This window comes from Canis lupus, chromosome 2 (assembly GCF_011100685.1).
Source record: "Canis lupus familiaris isolate Mischka breed German Shepherd chromosome 2, alternate assembly UU_Cfam_GSD_1.0, whole genome shotgun sequence".
NCBI lineage: Eukaryota > Metazoa > Chordata > Mammalia > Carnivora > Canidae > Canis > Canis lupus.
In genome coordinates, this window is record NC_049223.1 from 35150827 (window position 1) to 35173812 (window position 22986).

Sequence of the window (22986 nt, forward strand, 5' to 3'; positions counted from 1 at the left end):
CTGGCATACAGTTGTTTATAGTATTCTCTTATCTTTTATTTCTTTAAGGACTGTAGTAATGTCTCCTTTCATTTCTGGTTTTAGTAATTTTCATTTTCTTGCTTTTTGGTTAGTCTAGGTAAAGGTTTGTCGATTATGTTGGTCTTTTCAAAGAACCAGCTTGTGGCTTTGTCATCCTTTTCTCCTATTTTTCTTTTCTTTATCTATTTATGCTTTAATCCTAATCATTTCCCTCCTGTTTGCTTTAGATTTGGTTTGCTTTTATTTTTCGGGTGTCTTAAACTAGCAGGTGAGGTTATTGATTTGAGGCATTTCTTCCTTTTCAGTGTCAACATCACAACTATACATTTTCCTCTGAGCACTGCTTTAGTTGCATTCCATAAGTTTTCATATATTGTGTCTTTATTTTCATTCATCTAAGAGTATTTCCTAATTTTCCTTGTTCTTCTTTGACCCATTGATTATTTTGGCATAGGTGATTTAATTTGCACATATTTGTCAATTCCCCAAACTTTATTTTGTTATTGATTTCTAATTTCACTCCATTATGGTCAGAGAACAAATGTTGTATGATATCAGTCCTTTTTTTAAATTAAAAAAAATTTTTTTTATATCAGTCCTTTTAGATTTATTGAAGCTTTTTTTTTATGGCACAGTGTTGAGAAGGGCACTCTCATGTGCAGTCTTTCAACTTTCACTCAGTCACGTAAGAATGGGCCTTGGGGTTGGGACACTTCCTTACCAAGAAATGGAGTCTACCAGCCTGTGCTAGGCTTATCATCTTGTGTGAGAATATCTTTCCTTGTTTCAGGCTCACTGAAACTCTTTTGTCTCCAGTTGGAGCATGTGAATCAAGTGGCACCTGGCCAACCCCACTGTTTTATCTGTTCTCTGAGAAGAGGGGAAAAGGCCTTTCTAATGTGGCACAAGATGGGTGCACATAGGCGTATTGCTCTGCAACAGCCTAGGAGAAACCCATGGCCATGGAGTACTGATGCTCAATACTGAAGCTGATCTTGCTCTGTCTTTTCTCTATGTAAGTACAATGCTGCTCCATCCTGCCTGACTATATCATGTTTTTCTTGGCAACTCTGACACCGTGATGCAATGGGCAGCAGTATTAGAGTCCTCTCTTGGTGTTGATAACTGGTGCATAGTTATCTGCTTGACACTTAGTATGTGCCTGTTATGGAGAATGTTCTATGCATACTTGAGAAAAATATATATTGTGCTATAATTGGTTGAGTATTCTGTAGATGTCTTTTAGGTCTAGCTAGTTTACAGTGTTTTTTAAAAGCCTTCCATTTCGTTACTGATTATCTACCTACTTGTTATCCATTGCTGGAAGTAACGTATTAAAATCTCCAGCTATTAGAATTGAATTGTCTGTTTCTCCTTTCATTTATTAGCTTTTGTTTTATGTGTTTGGGGCTCTGTTGTTAACTGTCTATACGTTTATAATTGTTATAATTTCCTAATCAACTCTTTTGTTATTATGAAATATCCCTCTTTTTTCCTCGCAATATTTTTTTAAAGATTTATTTATTTATTTATTTATTTTTAAAATATTTTTATTTTTTTTTAATTTTTATTTATTTATGATAGTTACAGAGAGAGAGAGGCAGAGACACAGGCAGAGGGAGAAGCAGGCTCCATGCACCGGGAGCCTGACGTGGGATTCGATCCCGAGTCTCCAGGATCGCGCCCTGGGCCAAAGGCAGGCACCAAACCGCTGCGGCACCCAGGGATCCCTATTTATTTATTTATTTATGATAGACACATACACACACACACAGAGAGAGAGAGAGAGGGAGAGAGGCAGAGACACAGGCAGAGGGAGAAGCAGGCTCCGTGCCGGGAGCCCGACGCGGGACTGGATCCCAGGACTCCAGGAGGCAGGTGCCAAATCACTGAGCCACCCAGGGATCCCCTCCTCACAATATTTTTGTCTGATATTAGTATAGCCACTGCAGCTCTCTTGTGGTTACTATTTTCTTTTTTCTTTTTTATGTTTTTTATTTAAATTCGATTTGCCAACATGTAGTATAACACCCAGTGCTCATGCTATTTTCATAATATATGTTTTTCCATCTTTTACTTTCAACTTATCTTTGAATCTAAAGGTGCCTTCTCTAGATGACATATAGTTGGATCTTGTTATTTTAACCTCTAGTCCAATAATTCTGCACAAGAGTAAACCTAGGGATGTAGTAAGGAATGTCACCAAGTTCTCACAGTGAACATCCAAGAAAGATCCCCTTGTGGCTCTGGCAGTGAGATAGATGTACATGTTTATTTTCTAATATTTCTTATAGTATTTATGGAAGTCCTATTTTGACTTATTTTTAATTATTGCTCATTTTAAAATTTTTTGTATGTTTTTTTATTGGAGTTCAATTTGCCAACATATAGTATAGCACTCAGTGCTTGTCCTGTTAAGTGTCCCCTTCAGTACCCATCACCCAGTCACCCCAGTCCCCACTGACCTCCCCTTCCACTACCCTTGTTTGTGTCCCAGAGTTAGGAGTCTCTCATGTTCTGTCACCCTCTCTGATATTTCCCATTCATTTTTTAAAAGGAGTTCCTTCAAGATTAGCTGTCTGCAGGTGAAGAATGTAAATGGATGGGCTAGCACTTCTCTGGATTGACATGAATGTTTTCTTATTACTGTTTGGTAGAATGATTTGTGTGTATCTTAGCCTTTACATATCTCCAACTGATGAGAATTGGCAACTGCAGAGCAATTTGTTATCCAGAATTTTCTCTTCACTGTGCTACATACATCCTTAGGTTCACTCTTGAAATAAGACTGCCTCTGCTGTCTGTCACATTTAGTCTTGCTTTCTCTTATATTTTGTGCTGACAAAGACGATTATAGGAGAATCCTACCTGATTCAACTTATGTGCCTAGATCTTTTTGTTCCGATCTGGGAAGGAAAATTTTTTCTCTATTCCTTCAAAGTTGTTTTGGCTGTTCTAAGAATTAAATTAACATGATGCAGATTAACAGGAGAAAATAAAATTTAATTACATACCTACTGGGAATCCCCATAAACATGAAAGATTCCAAAGTTAGGCAAAATGAAGTACGTATATGACTTTCTGAACTAAAGAGACAACAAGGATAGGGCCTAAGGCTTCAAAGCTGAAGAAGGCAATTCATAGGAAGAATGGAAAGAGTAAATGTTTGGTAAACAAATGTGTCCAAGAAAAAAATGACATAGGGAGGACTTTGATCAAACAGGCCTTGCTAGGTTCTTCCATGTCTAGTTCATATTATGCTGCAGTTATCTATGGTGATAGCTCCCTTCCCAGAGCAGGTCCTCTAAATTATTTTAGGCAGTTAGAGGAGAGACAGAAATGAAAAACTTCCGTTTCTTAAAAAAAAAAAAAAAAAAAAAAAAACAGCCTGTGGAGCACCTGGGTGTCTCAGTCGGTTAAACATCTGTCTTTGGCTCAGGTCATGATCCCAGAGGCCTGGGATTGAGCCCCACATCAGGCTCTCTGCTCACCCAGGAGCCTGCTTCTCCGTCTCCCGCTGCCTGCCACCTAGCCTGCTTGTGTGCGCGTGTACTCTTTCCCTCTCTTTCCAAGAAATAAATAAATAAAATATTTAAAAAATAACCAGCCTGTGATGAGTGCTGGTTGTCGTATATAACTTTGAACCACTGAATTCTATACCTGAAATTAATATTGTACTGTATGCTAACTGGAATTTAGAAAAACTTGGAAAAAAATAACCAGTCCAAAATAATGCGCTAGCCAAAGAGACATTTTGGGGTGGCATATTTTGCTTCCCTGTAGTTCCAAACAAGGGGATCATTTGTTTTGCATCTCAATATGAAGTACCACTCTGGAAAACTCCAGTCCACCAGCTCTTTCCAAGTCTCCAGTGGCAGGAATTCACTCTTACATGTTCTCACATCTTGGTTCAATTTTCATGGCACTTGGTAACTTCTCTTCATATATATAATGGTTGAAGTTCAAATGTTTTTACGGAGTTTCATCAAAGATGAAAGCTAATCATGTTACTGAACTCTTTTTAGTTCAAAATATTATTATTTAGATTTTATTTATTTATTTATGAAAGACAGAGAGAGAGAGAGAGAGAGAGAGACATAGAGGGAGAAGCAAGCTCCCTGTGGAGAGCCTGATGTGAGACTTGATTCCAGGACCCTAGAATCACGCCCTGAGCCCAAGGCAGACGCTCAACCACTGAGCCACCCAGGTGTCCCTAGTTCAAATTATTTCTTCGTAAATTGTCTGGGATATTAGGAGTGGAAAATTATATTACCTATAAACCTATCACCTAACAATATATGTTATCCTCCTTTCTAACACACACACACACACACACACACACACACACACACATTTCTTTATCTTGTGTTGTCTAGAATACCCAAGTTAATACTGAATAATAACTATGACATGAAGTGTCTTATTATGCTCATGATTTTTCGTGGAAATGATTCTGGTGTGTTTTGTTTTTGTTTTTGTTTTTGTTTTAATATTTTATTTATTTATTCATGATAGAGAGAGAGAGAGAGAGAGAGGCAGAGACACAGGCAGAGGGAGAAGCAGGCTCCATGCCGGGAGCCCGATGTAGGACTCGATCCCGGGACTCCAGGATCGCGCCCTGGGCCAAAGGCAGGTGCTAAACCGCTGAGCCACCCAGGGATCCCCCTGATTCTGGTGTTTTACTGTTTAAAATGAAAATAGTCATTGTTTTGTGACAGCTGTCAAATTTTTATCAAATTTCTTTTAAGCATCTATTATAATGATCTAGTAATATTTTGTTTAGCATGTTTTGAAACTATAATGTGAGATTTGTGTAGAGTCCTTTTTAAAGAATGTTAACAGACTGTCAGATTTTTTTAAAGGTTTTATTTATTTACTCATGAGAGAGACAGAGAGAAAGAGACTGTCAGATTTTTATTTCAGGTTAAGCTGACGTCAGGAGCGTTGGTTGGTAATGGTTGTAGGCCTTTATTTCAGCTACACCTGATGAAAACTTTCATCTGTAGTTCAGACGAAGATCTAGTGTGACTGCTTACCAAATATGTAGTAATACAAAATTTGCACATAGGTAAAATATGTGATTGAACTAGCCTTTAACCCAATGATATTCAGCAAGTTTGAGTAAAAAGAAAAAGTGTAAAAGTCTAGGACTTTTGGATCTGTGGCTTAAGAGCATCTAGAAAAAAAATGAATTTTAGTTTTCAGTCCATCATGAAAAAAGTATGTGATGTGGGTGTTCAAGAGTTAGATGCGGGCAGCCCTGGTGGCGCAGCGGTTTGACGCCGCCTGCAGCCCGGGGTGTGATCCCGGAGACCCGGAATCGAGTCCCGGATCGGGCTCCTTGCATGGAACCTGCTTCTCCCTCTGCCTGTGTCTCTGCCTCTCTCTCTCTCTCTCTCTCTCTGTCTCTCATGAATGGATAAATAAAATCTCTAAAAAAAAAAAGAGTTCGATGCAATTTTAGACTCTGTTCCTTGGTGTGTAGTATTTATAATGAAAGTGATTCAGGCTGGCTGGGTCCAAGGATCCAGAGGAGGGTCCCACAGGACCAGACAAGAGGGTCCTTGACTTGATACAGGATGGAAATCAAACATGAGCCTGGAGGAAATAAGAGCAGAGTTTACTGAAGATTTATATAGAGAGCAGATACAGATAGTCTGGGAGACTCAGAAAAGAAAGGAGAGTGTTTCACCTTTGCTTGGGGTTTAGGGTTTTAATTGAAGACCATGGTCTGGTATATGTGTCCCCCAGGCATCCAGGAATTGGTCAAAACAAGGATGAGTTCTTAGACATCCTCCATAAGTCACTGAGGCTCTGGTCTTGGAAAACATTCATGACAACCTCGATTGGTCATTCCTTAGATGTTATCTGTTGTGCTGGAAGAATCTGAAGAAATCATTAACTCCTTGACTGTTACCAGGAGAACATACATTAAGGCATGTATAAGATTAGATCTAGACAGAGAAACTGAAGAGACTGCATGAAAGAATTGCCCTTTTTTGTTCCTTTTCCTGCTTCTATTCTTGCTAGGACCTATACCCCACCTTATTTGTGCCTTAATGTATGTCTTCCTTATAAAGGTCAAGGAGCTAATGATTTTGGGGGGTCTTTCAGCATAACAGATAAGGTCTAAGGAATGACTGAGCAAGGTTGTAATGAACATTTTCCAAGATCACTGACTCCAGACACCTTAACATAACACTAAGACCCTTGCTCCCAGAGCATAAGTGACTTACCAAGGACACTTAAGCACTTGTCCTTGTTTGACCAGTTCCTGAATGCCTGAAGGGACACCTATACCAGACCAACATCTTCAATCAAAACCCTAAACCCCAAGCTCCCTTTTCATTCTGAGTCTCCCAGACACACTGTCTGTATCTGATCTCTCCACAAATCTTCAATAAATTCTGTTCTCACTTCCCCATGGCTTGTGTTTGATTTCTAGCCTGTGTGAAGCCAAGAACCTCTTTGCTGGTCTTTTGGGATCCCTTCTGGGTCCCTGAGCCCAGCCAGCCTGCATCAAAAGGGCCAGAGCTCCTCTTTTGCACCAGATGTGATCAACCTGGAGTATGACTTTAAGTTCTGAGGGCTACACTTTGAAGATGAAATAGAAAAAGATTTTTAGAAAAAAGTAATTTTTAAAAAATTGGTACATAATTATAAAAAGTAGTAAGTAAACAATATAGAGTCAGTGAAAATTCATGAAGAAAGATTCAAGATTCTTTATATAGTATTATGTTATGGAGAAAAACTAGTTCCTTAGGATTAGAATTTTGAGAAAGAAATTCTGTAGTAATATGTTATTGGTAATGGATGCAAGAAAAAAGTGGCAGAGGATGTTGTATATTGAGAGTGCTTTAGAGCCTAGCTAGATACTTAAGAAAACAAAATTTGAGGATAGAGGCCTCTACCCTCAAAGAACTCCTACTCTACTAGACTTGATTTGGGATTGGGGGGACTTGATTTGGACACTACATCAACTTTTACAGGATGAAAATTTGCTTAATGTGATGTTGATGTCCTGTCTTTTAAGTCAGTTTAAGTACATAATATATTCCCAAGGAATAATCTTAAGCACTAAGAAAATCTGGTTTAAAATCTTAATTTTAGGGAGTCCTGGGTGGCTCAGTGGTTGAGCATCTGACTTCAACTTAGGGCGTGATCCTGGAATCCTGGGATCGAGTCCCATATGGGGTTCCTCATGGGGAGCCTGCTTCTCTTTCTGCTGTGTCTCTACCTCTCTCTGTGTCTCTCATGAATAAATAAATAAAGTATTTAATAAAATAAAATATAATCTTAATTTTGTCTTAAATGCAATATCCTTTTGTTATGGGTAGTTGAGCAGAGTGGCCAAGAAATTCCTGAGATGGGGATCCCTGGGTGGCTCAGCGGTTTAACGCCTGCCTTTGGCCCAGGGTGCGATCCTGGGGTCCCAGGATCGAGTCCCAGGATCGAGTCCTGCATCGGGCTCCTGGCATGGAGCCTGCTTCTCCCTCTGCCTGTGTCTCTGCCTCTCTCTCTCTCTCTCTGTGTATGTGTGTGTGTCTATCATAAATGAATAAATAAATAAATCTTAAAAAAAAGAAATTCCTGAGATGTAATGTAACGTGCAACTTAGTAACAACTTAGTAATTTATTTAAGTAGCACGGGACAGGGACAGGACCCATGGGCAGAAAGAGCTACGTTTTTTTGTTGTATGAAGCTGGTGGCTATATACTTAGTGCTCAAGGGGGAGAGGACATGCAGGGAGTATTAGATCATAAATGTTTCTTCAAATTTCTACTCATAAAACTACTTCTGTAGGATTTCTCTGGTACTTTCAGTTCGATATAAACTATCAGTAAGATGCACAGGCAGTCATGAGACCCTTTAAGGATGTATTTGACCCTTATTAAAACTATGCAGGCCAGTGGTCAGCCTTCTGGGCTAAAGGTGACTGTTTCTCTCCTTCTATTCCTCATCACTTTTGTTGACAAACTCTGTAGTATGTGTCAGATTTACTATTTTCTTATTTGGCTGTGAGATCTTTGGTAGGAGCTTATGTATTTGCTAGAAATCTTGGGAATTTATAATTTAAGGCTAGGTTTGGTTGGGAGAGCTTTATAATAATAGTTTTGGCAATAGAACCCCTGCAGAAAACAAGACTGTTTTTGTATTGAGTCCACTTAAAGTTGTACTTGTGCCTAATTTAAGCTCGAAAATACCTGAATTAGGGGAAATTATGGAAAATGGCATAAAATGACAAAATAAAATATTAGGTTCTGCTAATGAGAAGTTTTGTTGATTTATGATTTAATGTTCACCTACTTATACAAAAGGAAAAACTCATCTTTGAGATATCTAAATATCCCAAATATCTCCTAAATATTATTTTCCCACAAATCCCAGTTATGCCTAAAGATAGGGAGGCAGATGGTGGGACAAATCCTATTAGGTGAGTGCTATTCACTTATGCTTGACAGAAATTAAACCCTTTAAAAATAATCATCAGTGGCAGTTTATTTTTTAATTTTATTTTTAAAAGATTTTATTCATTTATTCATGAGAGACACAGAGAAAGAGAGGCAGAGACACAGGCAGAGGGAGAAGCAGGCTCTCTGCTGGGAACCTGATGCAGGACTCATCCCAGGACCCCAGGATCAGTACCTGAGCCGAAGGCAGATGCTCAACCACTCAGCCACCCAAGCGTCCCATCAGTGGCAGTTTAGACAGAAATGGGAAAAGGGGGGAAAGCCAGAAGTCTGAGAGGTATGTGAAGGGGGATGGGTTTTTGACAAGATTTCCTCGTTGATTCTCAGTATGAGTTTTTCCTTTTCCCAATTTACTAATTCGTACCCACACATACTTCCTCCTAGACAGAGCTCAGAAATTCTAAACCCAGTATATCTGGAAACTTGATCGCAGGTCTTAAAATCAGCAGCCTTCCAAAAGTTGAGTGCGTCTCTCCAGATGCATATGCTACTAAGGGAAAAGTGAAAAGTATAAACTTTCACCCCAAACCCGTTAGCTTAGCTGGCGTGGCGCAGCGGTTTGGCGCCTGCCTTTGGCCCGGGGCGTGATCCTGGAGACCCGGGATCGAATCCCACGTCGGGCTCCCGCTGCATGGAGCCTGCTTCTCCCTCTGCCTGTGTCTCTGCCTCTCTCTCTCTCTCTCTGTGACTATCATAAATAAATAAAAATTAAAAAAAAATGAAAATGAGGAAATGCAAATCCTAATCTGTGTCACTGAAGTAGATAATTAGTTTTGGTTTGAAATTTTGTGAATAAATTTAATTTTTATGGGTTATTTCACATCATAATGAGGAATCCCAGTGATGGCTATACTTATGACTCTACCTAACACTTCACTGGGCTAACATGTTTTTGCTTTAATTTTTTCCAAGACTTGGTGTCACTGATTCTTGGTTCCTTAACTCAGAAAGACAGATTAGTCAAGGACCTTTATTACTTAAATTGCCTTATGTTGCTGCTTGCCCTGCTTCCCTGGGAGAGATAAGGGGTTGGGTTTGTACTGTCCCCAAGGAGGTGATTGGTTCTTACTGACATAATGAATTCACCAATCCCATTTTCAGTCTTAAAACCAGAATGCTGGAACAGCTTGTTTCCCTCTACCCCCATTTTAATCAGCAGTTTTAAAAAGTATCATAACAATATTCAAACATACAGTAAAGTTAAGAGACTTGCGTAATTAGCTCCCATGTAGCCAGCATTCAGCTTCAATAATTATTAACACTTCGAGGCAGTTTTCTGACCAGAAAATATATTGCCCTGAAAGCTTCAATTCTTGACCTGTATTCAGCTTTTGTCAAATTTTGGTTCCGGGGCTTTAGACTCTGCAATTGTACTAAAAGAAGTTTAAGGAATTTAGTGTTTAATAGTCATTGAAAGGCAATCTTTTTTCGGCTCGCCTCTCCGGAAAGCCGCAGGTTGTAGGGTGCAAGGCGAAATTTGGAGATGTTTCTTGTAGATCGGCGCTATTTTTCATAGAACTGATCAATATACCGATTTCCCTTCAGGAGACCGGCCTCAAAACGAAGTCGGAGAACATGTAGCCAGTTCCTAGCCAGTTCCTACCCTATGCTACTTTCTAAATATTTAGAGAGTAAATTTACAGAACAGTTTTCCTGGTTACACTCTGGAGAGAATCTCAGTTACTTTCTTCCCACTCCACTTCGCACCTCCTGTTGGGGATGAGTGTCAGTCTGAGTTTCAGGTGCTTGTATTGACTGGTTCCTAACCTCTCTCATCCAGGCAAGGGCCCCTTGCGAGGCACTCCCCCCATAGGGCCTTCCTGGGGTAAGGGGAAACTGCTGACCCACAGTTAGCCTTGCGCTCGCCCACCTGGGTGCCTCGAAAAGCCAGGGTCCCGGGGAAGTTTCAGGAGGACCCTACACCCCAATTTGCCCCTCGCTGGTCCCCTCCATTGAAATCTTAGATCCTGGTATATATAAGAAGGTAAAGGAGAGAGACTTTAACCCGCCCCGGAGAGGCTGGCAATCCAGCTGCAATGCGCCTCAGCCCTTAGATTGGGGGCTCCCGTTTCCTTAAGCTTCGAAGGCATGGTCATTCCTCGGCCCGAGTCCGCCTCTCTCCGCCTCCGCCCCGCGGTTTCTCTGGGAGTTGCGCCCTCTCCGCGGGCTCTGTAGGGTTCTGTGGGTCCGAGCCCCCGGAACTAGAGGTTGCGCTGCCCAACAGTGGCGAGGGGGAAGCCCAGCCAGGCTCAGCCCCGGTTATGAGCAATCTTCAGGCAGAGGCTGTGGAAGTGAAGACGGGGCCGTCTGAGGGCGTCGCTCTTAGAAACGCCGTTCGACGGAAGATGCGTTGGTTTCTGGGGGCGTCTTCCCTGCCCCGCCCCGGCGCCGGCCAGCGGGGAATGGAGACGGTGCCTCCCTAGCCCGAGCGGTTTACCTCGTCTCTGCACCCCTAGGCGGCGCTGCGCCCCTCCGCACCGGCCAGCTTGGCTTTCCCAGACGGCTGCCAAACCTCCAGTCGGGCGAGCGTAGCTTCCAGCCAGCCGGGCCCGGGCGATCCCAGTATATTCGGGAGGCAGGTCGGCGGTCGGTGCACCTGTAGCTCGCTGTGGCGGGCGGCTGGCTCTCGCTCTCGGACGGTTCGCGCTCTCCGGGAGTCCGGAGCCTGGTCCTGGGGGAGCGAGGACGCCGAGAGGGAGCATGGTGGGCTGGAGGGTGGCGGTTCTCGGTCTGTGGGTGTCCTGCGGTTCTGACGCCAGACGGCTGGAATACTCAGCGTTGGAGGAGACTGAGCGGGGCGTAGCCGTGGGCAATGTTTCCGCGGACTTGAAGCTGTCAGCGGCCGCTCTGACCGGGAGGAACTTTCGCTTCCTTTCCAGCCACCGCGAGCCCTACTTCGGGGTGGATCTGGCCAGCGGTAGCTTGGTAGTCCTAGAGCCCGCGGACTGCGAACGGCTGTGCGGCTGTGCGGGACCAAAGCTGTCTGCGTCTTGACCTATGAGCTGGTGCTCGAGGACCCGCTGGAGCTACACACGATGCGAGTTCACGTCGTGGACAATGGCAAGTCGCCTCTTTTCCCTGCCGGCGACGTGCAGCTGCACATCCCCGAGTTCCTGATGCCCGGAGCCTGCTTTACCCTCCCTAATGCCCAAGATGCTGACGAGGGAAGCAACGGGGTCCTAAGCTATAGTCTGAGCCCCAGCCAGCGCTTTCACCTGGTGATGGGATCGCGGGTCGACGGCAGTGAATACCCGGAGTTGGTATTAGAGAAAGCGCTGGATCGGGAGCAGCGCGCCACCCACCAGCTGGTGCTCTCCGCTGAGGACGGTGGGCAGCCCGCGCGCTCCGGAGACGCACAATTACCATCGTAGTGGTGGAAACAAACGACAATGCGCCGGTATTTAAGCGCACAGTATACCGCGCCACGGTACCAGAGACTGCACCCCCGGGACTGTGTTATTACAGGTTCAGGCCTCAGACCGATGAAGGCTCCAAAGGAGAAATCCGGTACTCCTTAAGCAGTAGCACGCAAGCAAGACTGCGGCACCACTTTCATATGCACCCTAGAAACGGGGAGGTGCGGTTAGCTGCTTCACTAGGTTCACCTGAAACCTTGTTGGAGGCATACATTGAGGCGAAGGATAAAGGCACCTTCGCTTTAGCTAGTACAGTCAAACTGTTGGTGGAAGTGACATGTGAATGATCATGCCCCTGAGGTCAATCTCCTGAGTCTCTCCAGTTCAGTTTCTGAGGATGCTGTCCCCGGCACAGCGATCACTCTTTGCAGTCTAAGGGGTGAGGATCTTGGTCCCAATGATAAGGTCATTTGTAGCATGTCCAGTGGAGGCCCTTTTAAGCTGAAGGCTTCCTTTGATAACTACTACAGCTTGCTGACTGAGGGGCCCCTGGACCGGAAGCAGGTCAGCGAATACCAGGTCCTGATCACTGAGTCAGATAGTGGCTCACCCCCATTGAGCACCCACAGGACACTAACTGTGTTTGTTGCTAATGTGAATGACAATTCACCAAGCTTTGCTCAACCACAACAGGAACTTTTTGTGGCTGAAAACAATGGTCCTGGGGCCTGTCTAGGCTGACTGTTTGCCCAAGATCCTGACCTGGAGAAGAATGGCCTTGTCTTCTATGAGCTGTTGGATGTTATCTCTGAAAGGCAGACAGCCTCTAGCTTGATGGCAGTAGAACCATCCAGCGGGGTTATCACTGCCAGAACTCCTTTTGACTTTGAGCAGCTCAAGGGGTTTCACTTCCAAATGGAAGCCCAGGATGGTGGCATTCTTCCCAGAAGTACAACAGTGACTGTGAAGTTGTTTGTGGTAGATAGGAATGACAATGCTCCAGTCCTCTTGTTTCTCTTGCCCAGAAATGGCTCTATTCCTGTGGAAATTGTGCCCTGCTCTGCCAGAACTGGACACTTGGTCACAAAAGTGGTAGCAGAGGATGCAGACAGCGGTTCTAATGCTTGGCTTTCCTACCATATTTCTCAGGCTTCTGACTCTAGCCTTTTCAGAGTTTCCTCTAGTATGGGAGAGCTCCATACCGCCCGCTTAATTCTTCCCACTGATGGAATGAAACAGAGAGTGGTGGTAGTAGTTAGGGACCATGGAGACCCACCACTTTCCTCTTCCATCACATTGGGTATACTATTGAGCAACTGTGCACCTCAGGTCCTTCCAGACTTTGAAGATACCTGGGAAACAGAAGGCCACCTTTCTACCCAGAACCTGTATTTAGTAATTGCCCTGGCCTGTATTTCCTTTTTATTTCCGGGGTGCTTGCTTTTCTTTGTGTGTATCAAGGTGAATTAGAACCCCAGTTTGTGGTTCTCAAAGCTGCTGTCACTCTCCAGAGGGACTGAGGTATGGGAGGAAGATGGCTTCGAATCCTTGTATGACATCAGTGACAATAGATGTCACTACAGTTGAGAGACTCTCTCAGACCTATCTCTATCAGGCATCTCTAGGACTTGGTTCTGACTATAACAGTTTGCTATTGTGTGGGGAATACAGTGCTGCTGACCTGAGAAATCTGGCTGCTGAGGTAGGACTGACTTTGCCAGTATCCTGCATTCACATTCGGAATAGGAAAGGGGATACCATAAATGTCAATGCCAGGTTAAGCACATTTTTGGGGATTTGATTCCCTTGGCCAGGAGACGACTGCTAGCTATGTTCTGAAGTGCTTCTTAGGTGAGTCTTTCAACATTTAATCCTTTGAAAAATAAAATAAAATAAAATAAAATACTTTAAAAAAAATCCTTTGAATTGGACACTCCTTTTTTTTTTTTTTTTCAAGCACACGAGGGTTTATTTACAAGCTTGAGCTTGGGTCCAAGTATACCCGACACAGCGGAGCAGGGACTTGGACCCCAAGACTAAGAGGCGTAGCAGCTTTATAGGGGCCAGGGGCCAATGGGATACGCAGAAAGTTGCACAGTCATGTCGGTCCACACGCAGGTGGCCAATTGAATTACATCTTACCCTATAGTATCCATTTGAGCTGGCCTATTACTTTGGTCAGAATTGGTGTGCAATTTTGGCGGGCACAAGGCAGGGTTACATTGTTATGAGCCGATTTCCGATTAGGGTGTGCCCAACGGCTTGACTAGGGTGGGGCAGCGCCTTAAGCAATAAGCAGGTCATGTGGGGGTCATACAGGAGGTGGTGGGTGCAGCACAAAATGGAGTTAGTCCTGCTCTGCTTGAGAATTGGACACTCCTGCTAAGGACACTGTGCTAAGAATCCTGGAAGTATATAAATATTAAAAGACTATTCTTTTTTTAATAAATTTATTTTTTATTGGTGTTCAACTTACCAACATACAGAATAACACCCAGTGCTCATCCCGTCAAGTGCCCCCCTCAGTGCCCGTAACCCATTCACCCCCACCCCCTGCCTCTCCTCCCCTTCCACCACCCCTAGTTCGTTTCCCAGAGTTAGGAGTCTTTATGTTCTGTCTCCCTTTCTGATATTTCCCACACATTTCTTCTCCCTTCCCTTCTATTCCCTTTCACTATTATTTATATTCCCCAAATGAATGAGAACATATAATGTTTGTCCTTCTCCGATTGACTTACTTCACTCCGTATAATACCCTTCAGTTCCATCCACATTGAAGCAAATGGTGGGTATTTGTCATTTCTAATGGCTGAGTAATATTCCATTGTATACATAAACCACATCTTTATCCATTCATCTTTCGATGGACACCGAGGCTCCTTCCACAGTTTGGCTATTGTGGACATTGCTGCTAGAGACATCGGGGTGCAGGTGTCCCAGCGTTTCATTGCCTCTGTACCTTTGGGGTAAATCCCCAACAGTGCAATTGCTGGGTCGTAGGGCAGGTCTATTTTTAACTCTTTGAGGAGCCTCCATACAGTTTTCCAGAGTGGCTACACCAGTTCACATTCCCACCAACAGTGTAAGAGGGTTCCCTTTTCTCCACATCCTCTCCAACATTTGTGGTTTCCTGCCTTGTTAATCTTCCCCATTCTCACTGGTGTGAGGTGGTATCTCATTGTGGTTTTGATTTGTATTTCCCTGATGGCAAGTGATGCAGAGCATTTTCTCATGTGCATATTGGCCATGTCTATGTCTTCCTCTGTGAGATTTCTCTTCATGTCTTTTGCCCATTTCATGATTGGATTGTTTGTTTCTTTGCTGTTGAGTTTAATAAGTTCTTTATGGATCTTGGAAAGTAGCCCTTTATCTGATACGTCATTTGCAAATATCTTCTCCAATTCTGTAGGTTGTCTTTTAGTTTTGTTGACTGTATCCTTTGCTGTGCAAAAGCTTCTTATCTTGATGAAGTCCCAATAGTTCATTTTTGCTTTTGTTTCTTTTGCCTTCGTGGATGTATCTTGCAAGAAGTTACTGTGGCCGAGTTCAAAAAGGGTGTTGCCTGTGTACTCCTCTAGGATTTTGATGGAATCTTGTCTCACATTTAGATCTTTCATCCATTTTGAGTTTATCTTTGTGTATGGTGTAAGAGAGTGCTCTAGTTTCATTCTTCTGCATGTGGATGTCCAATTTTCCCAGCACCATTTATTGAAGAGACTGTCTTTCTTCCAATGGATAGTCTTTCCTCCTTTATCGAATATTAGTCGACCATAAAGTTCAGGGTCCACTTCTGGGTTCTCTATTCTGTTCCATTGATCTATGTGTCTGTTTTTGTGCCAGTACCACACTGTAAAAGACTATTCTTGACTTCAAGGAGTTTATAGTTTGTTTTTGAGAAACTCAAACCCATTAAAGAACAATAAAAGTAATACAGTATAATGGTCCAAAATTGGAAGTAAGGCACCAGTTTTTGGTACAGGTAATAAATGACCTTTTAGGAATTTGTTTAAGGAATTATTTAAAGCATAAATCTCTTCATTCAAAAAATATTTTGAGTCACAGATATGTGTAAAGCATTCTGATACCAAAAGTAGGAGTAAAAAATACGCAATACTCTTTGCATAACATACGCAAAATATCACGGAAGATAGGACATTTGTCCAAACCATTACAATACACAGTTTAATGATTATAACCTAAAAAATGTAAAAATAAATTGCAGTGGAGAGAAGGGAAAGAGAGACTGTGAGAGAACATCTGGGAAAGGAGGGAGGGAATCAGAGAAGGTGTTGTGGTAGAGATGGCATTTGAATTTAATCTTGAGTGATACACAATTTGATAAAAATGAAACATATTTTCTAGGTCATACGTTAAATAAATGCCATTTTGGAGAGGTAGTCTTTTGTGAGAATGACACTCTAAAACAGAATAGCTCCACACATTATTTGTAAGTATATGGAAATTACAAGCTTGTCTTAGAACACCGATTTGTATTGATAGAAAGAAGATAAAACCATTGGGTATAGGACTTGACAACCTTTAATGTTGTGTTTTTATTGATATATTTCACAAAGAAGAAAGATGAACCATTGTTTTTTTAAGTTTACTTCCAGTTAACATATGGTGTTATATTTAGTTCAGGTGTACAATGTAATGATTCAACAATTCCATGTGTTACTCAGTACTTGAAAGAGGAAAATTATTACATCAGAAATATTAATATATTCAAGGTAAATTTGCCATTCAAAGCCCATTCAAGTTGGATTTAATTTTCTTATTATTTTAGAGGGCAGTATACTTTAAAATATGTAAATACCATATCTGAGAGTAATGCATCTAATAGAAATTAAGTTATTCAAATACTTAAATGTATCCATAGCGGCCCTCTGCATTTCAGAAACTTTTTAAATCAAATGATGACAGTCTTTAGCAGTTTTGCTATCTTTGGCAGTTCTGATCTCTAGAAGAAGACTTCTGACTTCTCATAGAGATCATGGATGCAAGGGAAGGAGGTATGCAGAGATTAGGGAAGAGAATGGAAGATACCTTGTTTTACTATTCCAGGTAATAGGAGAAAAGCGAGTTATAAGTTATTCTCCTTCAAATAATGATGTTAACTGCAAATAAAATGACTTACATGCATTGTAATTTTGCATATTTAATATTCTCAGATAACATAATAGAATCCAGTATATAAGATACAATTAGTAAATGTTTGCTGAATGAAATACTAAATACATTTGGCAGTGTATGAATGGTGTGGTACCATAGAGGGAAGAGTTCAACATCAAGGGAAAAGATTTAACTCATTTACCCACTTTATATGTATATATCTTTAACACTTTAAAGATCATTTTCAAATATATTATTTCAATGGTTATTTTCTTCCTCATGTCTAATAATGAAACAACACAAAGTGGGATTTTCTGGTCCTAGAGCATGCTTGAACAACCTCAATGCTGTGTTCTGGCGCTAAATATGATGGCAGTTTCCATTGATGACAAAGTGATTATCAGGGATGCGTGTCTTTGCATCATGAAAGTTGAAGTGGACACAAAAGAGTGCATTTAATTTTAAGGGAGAAAATTGGTGCTTTATAGTGTTAATATTTCAGGTATCAAAACACTTAATGTATATACTCTCTTCCTACCAAAAAATTCATAATTTATTTATTCTATTTCATTGCTTTCTATAACAAAGAGAGATGAGAATACCAGTAATGTCTGAAGTTTGGGAGTCGGATATTGTTTGAAAAACACCTTTTGAGTAGACTTGAAAGGAATTGGATCTGGAAGTTGAAAAATTATTTAAAAGGAAAAATGTAGGGGTACCTGGGTGGCTCAGTCAGTTAAACATCCAACTCTTGATCTCAGTTCAGGTCTTAATCTCAGGGTTGTGAGTTCAAGCCCCACCTTGGGATCCATGTTGGGCATGGAGCCTACTTTAAAAAAATATATATCTATATACATATATATATGGATAAATATAGCTAATAACAAAGGAAATACTCCCTGCCACCAAATTTTTAAGCTTAAATAAGTGACAGTAGCAAAGATATACTGTTCATACATCCATTTGTGCCATCCCATTTGTCCACTTGAGCAATCTTTTTCCATCAATGTTAAAATTTCACTTATTTAGGTAGTCCATTGTCTGCTAGTAATTTTTGTGGACTGGATATTTCCTTACATTTAAGAAAAGTATGATGTATAAGAGCATGGATAAAATAACTTCTACATAGATGGAGTGTTTGTAATTCACCCAAGTGTTTTATTGTTTTCCTCTTCCTCTCCAATTGCATAGTGATCCAAACTTGATTCTTTAGAAAAGAATGCTTGTCATAGTGTTCACTGAATGCCTTAAACACAACAACAGAATTCTAGAAATAAAATATTTATTGCTTGAATTTTATAAAACAAAAATCCTTTGAAGAGTGCAATTTCTGAACAATCTTAACTCTGTCTGAGTCATACAGAATCGTGTTGATGTTTATGTGTTTATATTTCATTCAAATACTAAGTTCTTCTTTTAAAAATTAAGCTTAAAATTCAATTCCAGTGTAGTTAGCATATAGTAATGTATTAGTTAAAGAAGTACAATATAGTGATTTAACAATTCCATACATTACCCAGTGCTCATCATGACAAGTGCATTCCTTAATCCTCATCACCTATTTCACCCATCCCTCTCACCCATCTCCTCTCTGATAACCATCAGTTCTCTGTAGTTGAAAGTCCAATCTTGGTTTGTTTCTCTTTCCTCCCCGCCCCCCATCCTTTGCTCATTTGTTTTGTTTCTTAAATTCTGTATGTGAGCAAAATCGTATGTTATCTGTCTTTCTCTGACTGACGTATTTCACTTAGCATTGTACTCTAAATACTAAGCCCTTCTGTCCTGTTTTAGCTTACAGTGTAAGTATTAATGTATTTTACAAACTGGGGCACCTGGGTGGCTCAGTTGGTTAAGTGTTTGACTCTTGATCTCCACTGAGGTCTTGATCTCAGGGTTGTGAGTTCAAGCCCAACATGGAGCCTACTTAAACAAACAAACATATTTTACAAGACTACTAGTATTTTACAATACTAAAATCTATCATTTAGGTAATTCAGAAAACATTTTTATTTGTATATCTCCTGTTGATAATATTTTACAGATATAAACAAAACTGATGTACTGAGCAACAAGTAGATAACATGTGTCTCATGTTAATTTTTTCTAAGATTTGTGATGAGCAATTTAATTTTGTTTAGATTGGTATCCAAGATGTTGTCTATGAAATCTAAATCTCTGCTTACCATTTAAAATTAATTATACTGGCAAATTTTTTGGATAATAAGTATAATAATGTGACAAAAATGCGCAACAGTGAACCACTGACTTAGGCATGAAAATTTTAGTTTGGACACATCAATGTTATATTATTGTATCGTTCATCTGGAGTTGAAGCAGTTTCCCCTTTGCCAGGATACTTAGGATGTAGAATGTTTCCCTTTGAAGTGACATTCGTTAACAGTGATAGAACTTTTTTTTTTTTTACATTCTAGGTGTTTTTGTTTAAATATATGCCATCAGTAGACTTTCCCATTGGTTGATTATCTATTTTGACTTTGAAACTCATAACTGCATTTTGAAAATCGTTAGAGTGCTGTAACTAAGGAAGCTTGCTGAGGGCAGCCCGGGTGGCTCAGCAGTTTAGTGCTGCCTTCAGCCCAGGATGTGATCCTGGAAACTGGGGATCAAGTCCCACGTCTGGCTCCCTGCATGGAGCCTGCTTCTCCCTCTGCCTGTGTCTCTCTCTCTCTCTCTACCTGTGTCTTTCATGAATAAATAAATAAAATATTTTTTTAAAAAAAGGAAGCTTGCTGAGCATATGAAATACATTCAGATAAAAAAAACCTATGTAGGCATACAGTAGAATTCGTTGTATAATAGAGAAACCTCAAACTAGTAAAAGGGAAGGAAAAAATTGCTTAATAACAAGTAGACAGAAGGAAAAAGCAATGCCTGGGAAATGCATGAATGGGAAAATTTTAACAGCATGTCTGATAATGTTAATGATCTGTTGGTGTTTGTTGCCTTCAATATTTACATTTAGAGGGAAACAGTAATATTCCAGAAACTAAATGCATTTTGCTGGGTTGGGGTGAAGGTGGATTAAATTGCAAAGATGCTTTTACATTGCTCAAATGGATATAATATGAATATCAGAAATAATTAACATTTTGAAAAATGTCAAGTGAATGTGGACCATAGCCGAGGGTTCTGACTGAAGTATTATGGGAAATAAGGAGTTTGTTAGTAAAGATGATTTTTAAAAAAGATTTTATTTATTTATTCATGAGAGACACACAGAGAGAGAGGCAAAGACATAGGCAGTGGGAGAAGCAGGCTCCATTCATGAAGCCTGAGGGACTCCATCCCGGGCCCCCAGGATCATGCGCTGGTTGGAAGGCAGGCACTAAACCGCTGAGTCACCCAGGTATCCCAGTAAAGATGATTTTTTTTTTTTACATTCTTTTTTTTAAGAGATTTTATTTATTTATTCCTGAGAGAGAGACAGAGACAGAGATGCAGAGGGAGAAGCAGGCTCCATGCAGGGAGCCTGATGTGGGACTCGATCCTGGGGCTCCAGGATCACGCCCTGGGCTGAAGGCAGGAGCTAAACCACTGAGCCACCCAGGGATGCCCAGTAAAGATGTTTTTTTTTTTTTTAATTCGTTCATGAGAGACAGAGACACAGGCAGAGGGACAGCAAGCTCCATGCAGGGAGCCCGATGTGGGACTCGATCCTGGGTCTCCAGGATCACTCCCTGGGCAGAAGGTAGTGGCTACACCGCTGAGCCACCCAGGGATCCCCAAAGATGATTCTTAAAAACAAAAACTAAATCATAAAGGTTGCTACTCACTTTGTTCCCAGTTTTAATTGATAAGATAAAATTGATTCAGGATATAAATAAATTACGTGTCTCTTTTATACTGCATTTATGAGAAAGAAAATAATTTGGATAACAATTTCCTCCTCAAGCTATAAACACAGGAGGTCATTATATATTCATCTGGAACTTGTCTTTGAATCTAAGAATGAATATGCAATCACATATTCTCTATCCTGCGTTGCAGAGAAAGAGAAAAAACTTTTCTGTCTCATCCTAAATTCTTGGCTGTTCTAGAACCATCTGGTAGCCATCTACATATATACTGTTTTCATAGGAAAACTGTAATGACATAGCCTCAAAAATGTTCTCTGAATTCTTGCACATTATGCTTATTCTTTAGAATCTTTAAGCTAAGATTACAGCTGTTTTATTTAGTCTAAAAATGATGTTCATACAAAATAAAAACAACTAGTTAAGACATCTTTGTAGTGTTTTTTTTTTTGCATTTATACTTAACACTCAGGATAGGCTTGTCATTTTCCTTTCTTATAAGTTTGGTGTAAAGTTATGCTGTCGCTATTAAATTCAAAGGGTTTCTTTTCCTTCTCTTGTCTATTCTCGGGACATGTTTATTAAGATTGGTGATATTTCTTTCTTAAATTAGTGGAATTCACTAGTGATGTTCTCTGTGCCTTAGTTTTCTTTGTGGAGAAGTTTTTTTTTTTTTAATTTATTTATGATAGTCACACACAGAGAGAGAGAGGCAGAGACACAGGCAGAAGGAGAGGCAGAGACACAGGCAGAGGGAGAAGCAGGCTCCATGCACCGGGAGCCTGACGTGGGATTCGATCCCGGGTCTCCAGGATCGCGCCCTGGGCCAAAGGCAGGCGCTAAACCGCTGCGCCACCCAGGGATCCCTGTGGAGAAGTTTAAGGCATGAAAATTAAATTTCTTTATTGGTAAAGAGTTATTTATAGTTTTATTCTTCTTGTTTTGTAAATTGTCTTTTCCAAAAATATGTTAATTTCATATAAACTTTTTTGGTAGAAGGTTTTTTTTTTATAATATCCTCTTGTGATCTTTTTAACACCTGTAGGATCTGTAGTGATATTCCCCTTTTAAATCCTGATACTAGTTATTGTCACCATTTTTCCTGACTAGATTGGGAGGTAGTTTATTAGTTATATTAGCCTTCCCAAGAACTAATTTTTTTGGCTTTTAGAATTCTATTTCTTGTATATTTGCTTTCTATTTTATTAATTTCTCCTCTTAACTTTATTTTCCTTTCCCCATATTCATTTTCCATTTGTTTTCTACCTGCTTTATTTAGCTTACCGATTTTCAGGTTTTATTGTTTCTAATATATAGATTTGAAGCAATAAATTTCTGAGGTGCTTGGGTAGCTCAGTTAGTTAAGCAACTGACTCTTGGTTTCAGCTCAGGTCATGATCTCAAGCCCCTGAGTTGGACCTGAACTCAATACATGGAGCCTGGTAGAGAGTCTCTCCCTCTCCCTGTGCTCTTCCTCTCTCTCTCTTTCTCAAGACAAACAAATAAAGTTTTTAAAAACCTATAAATTTCCACTAAGCATAGTATTAGCTGCTTCACACAAATCTTACTTTAAATTTTTTTAATTGAAGTGTAACATACATAAAAGTTCATATATCATAAGTATACAGCTTCATGAATAATCCAAAGCCAACCAAATCATGTAACAACCACAGAAGTAAGGAAGTAGAGAATTACCAGCAACCCACCCCTACCCCACCCATCTATGGTTACTCTCGTCTGAAATATAACCATTATCATGAGTTCTAACATCATAAAAATAGAATCATATAGTATAATTATGTTTTTATGTCTGGTTAATTTCACTCAGTATTGTATACATCTCCTTTTTCCCCACAACAAAAATCCCAGTTTTCATTTATACCAGTGTAATTACTCATTTGTTACCACATGCTACTCAAGCAACAGACTTAGAAAACAATACCAGCACTACATCAACAATATGATTATGGTATCGTGCTCACTTCGACAGCACATAAACTAAAATTGGAATGATACAGAGATTAGCATGGCGCATGCGCAAGAATGATGGGCAAATTCGTGAAGTGTTCCATATTTTTAAAAAATTAAAGAGGAAGACAAACCACGAGAGACTCCTAACTGGGAAACAAAGGGCTGCAGAAGGGAAGGTGGGTGGGGGATGGGATAAATGGGTGATGGGCATTAAGGAGGGCATATGTTGAGATGAGCAC

The 22986-nt window shown here is 40.7% G+C and overlaps 5 protein-coding genes and 1 non-coding gene across 10 annotated transcripts in view; all 6 read left to right on the forward strand.

Annotated features, from left to right (window-relative positions):
* Positions 1 to 22986, forward strand: part of LOC111091928 (protocadherin alpha-1-like) — a 171777-nt gene that overhangs the window by 112332 nt on the left and 36459 nt on the right.
* Positions 1 to 22986, forward strand: part of LOC111091918 (protocadherin alpha-4-like) — a 164332-nt gene that overhangs the window by 104883 nt on the left and 36463 nt on the right.
* The window catches only part of PCDHA13 (protocadherin alpha 13), a 172056-nt gene that overhangs the window by 78474 nt on the left and 70596 nt on the right, over positions 1 to 22986 (forward strand). The window lies entirely within an intron of this gene.
* LOC119863934 (protocadherin alpha-12-like) overlaps positions 1 to 22986 on the forward strand; it is a 77026-nt gene that overhangs the window by 17576 nt on the left and 36464 nt on the right.
* Positions 10878 to 13702, forward strand: PCDHAC1 (protocadherin alpha subfamily C, 1). The gene is given in 5 exon segments (XM_038530374.1): positions 10878 to 11445; positions 11448 to 11850; positions 11853 to 12186; positions 12188 to 13316; positions 13318 to 13702. Coding segments are annotated over 5 exon segments (2451 nt in total). The 5' UTR covers positions 10878 to 11193; the 3' UTR covers positions 13651 to 13702.
* LOC119870616 lies at positions 22751 to 22854 on the forward strand. Its single transcript, XR_005356265.1, has one exon. It is a non-coding gene; the product is annotated as a U6 spliceosomal RNA (small nuclear RNA).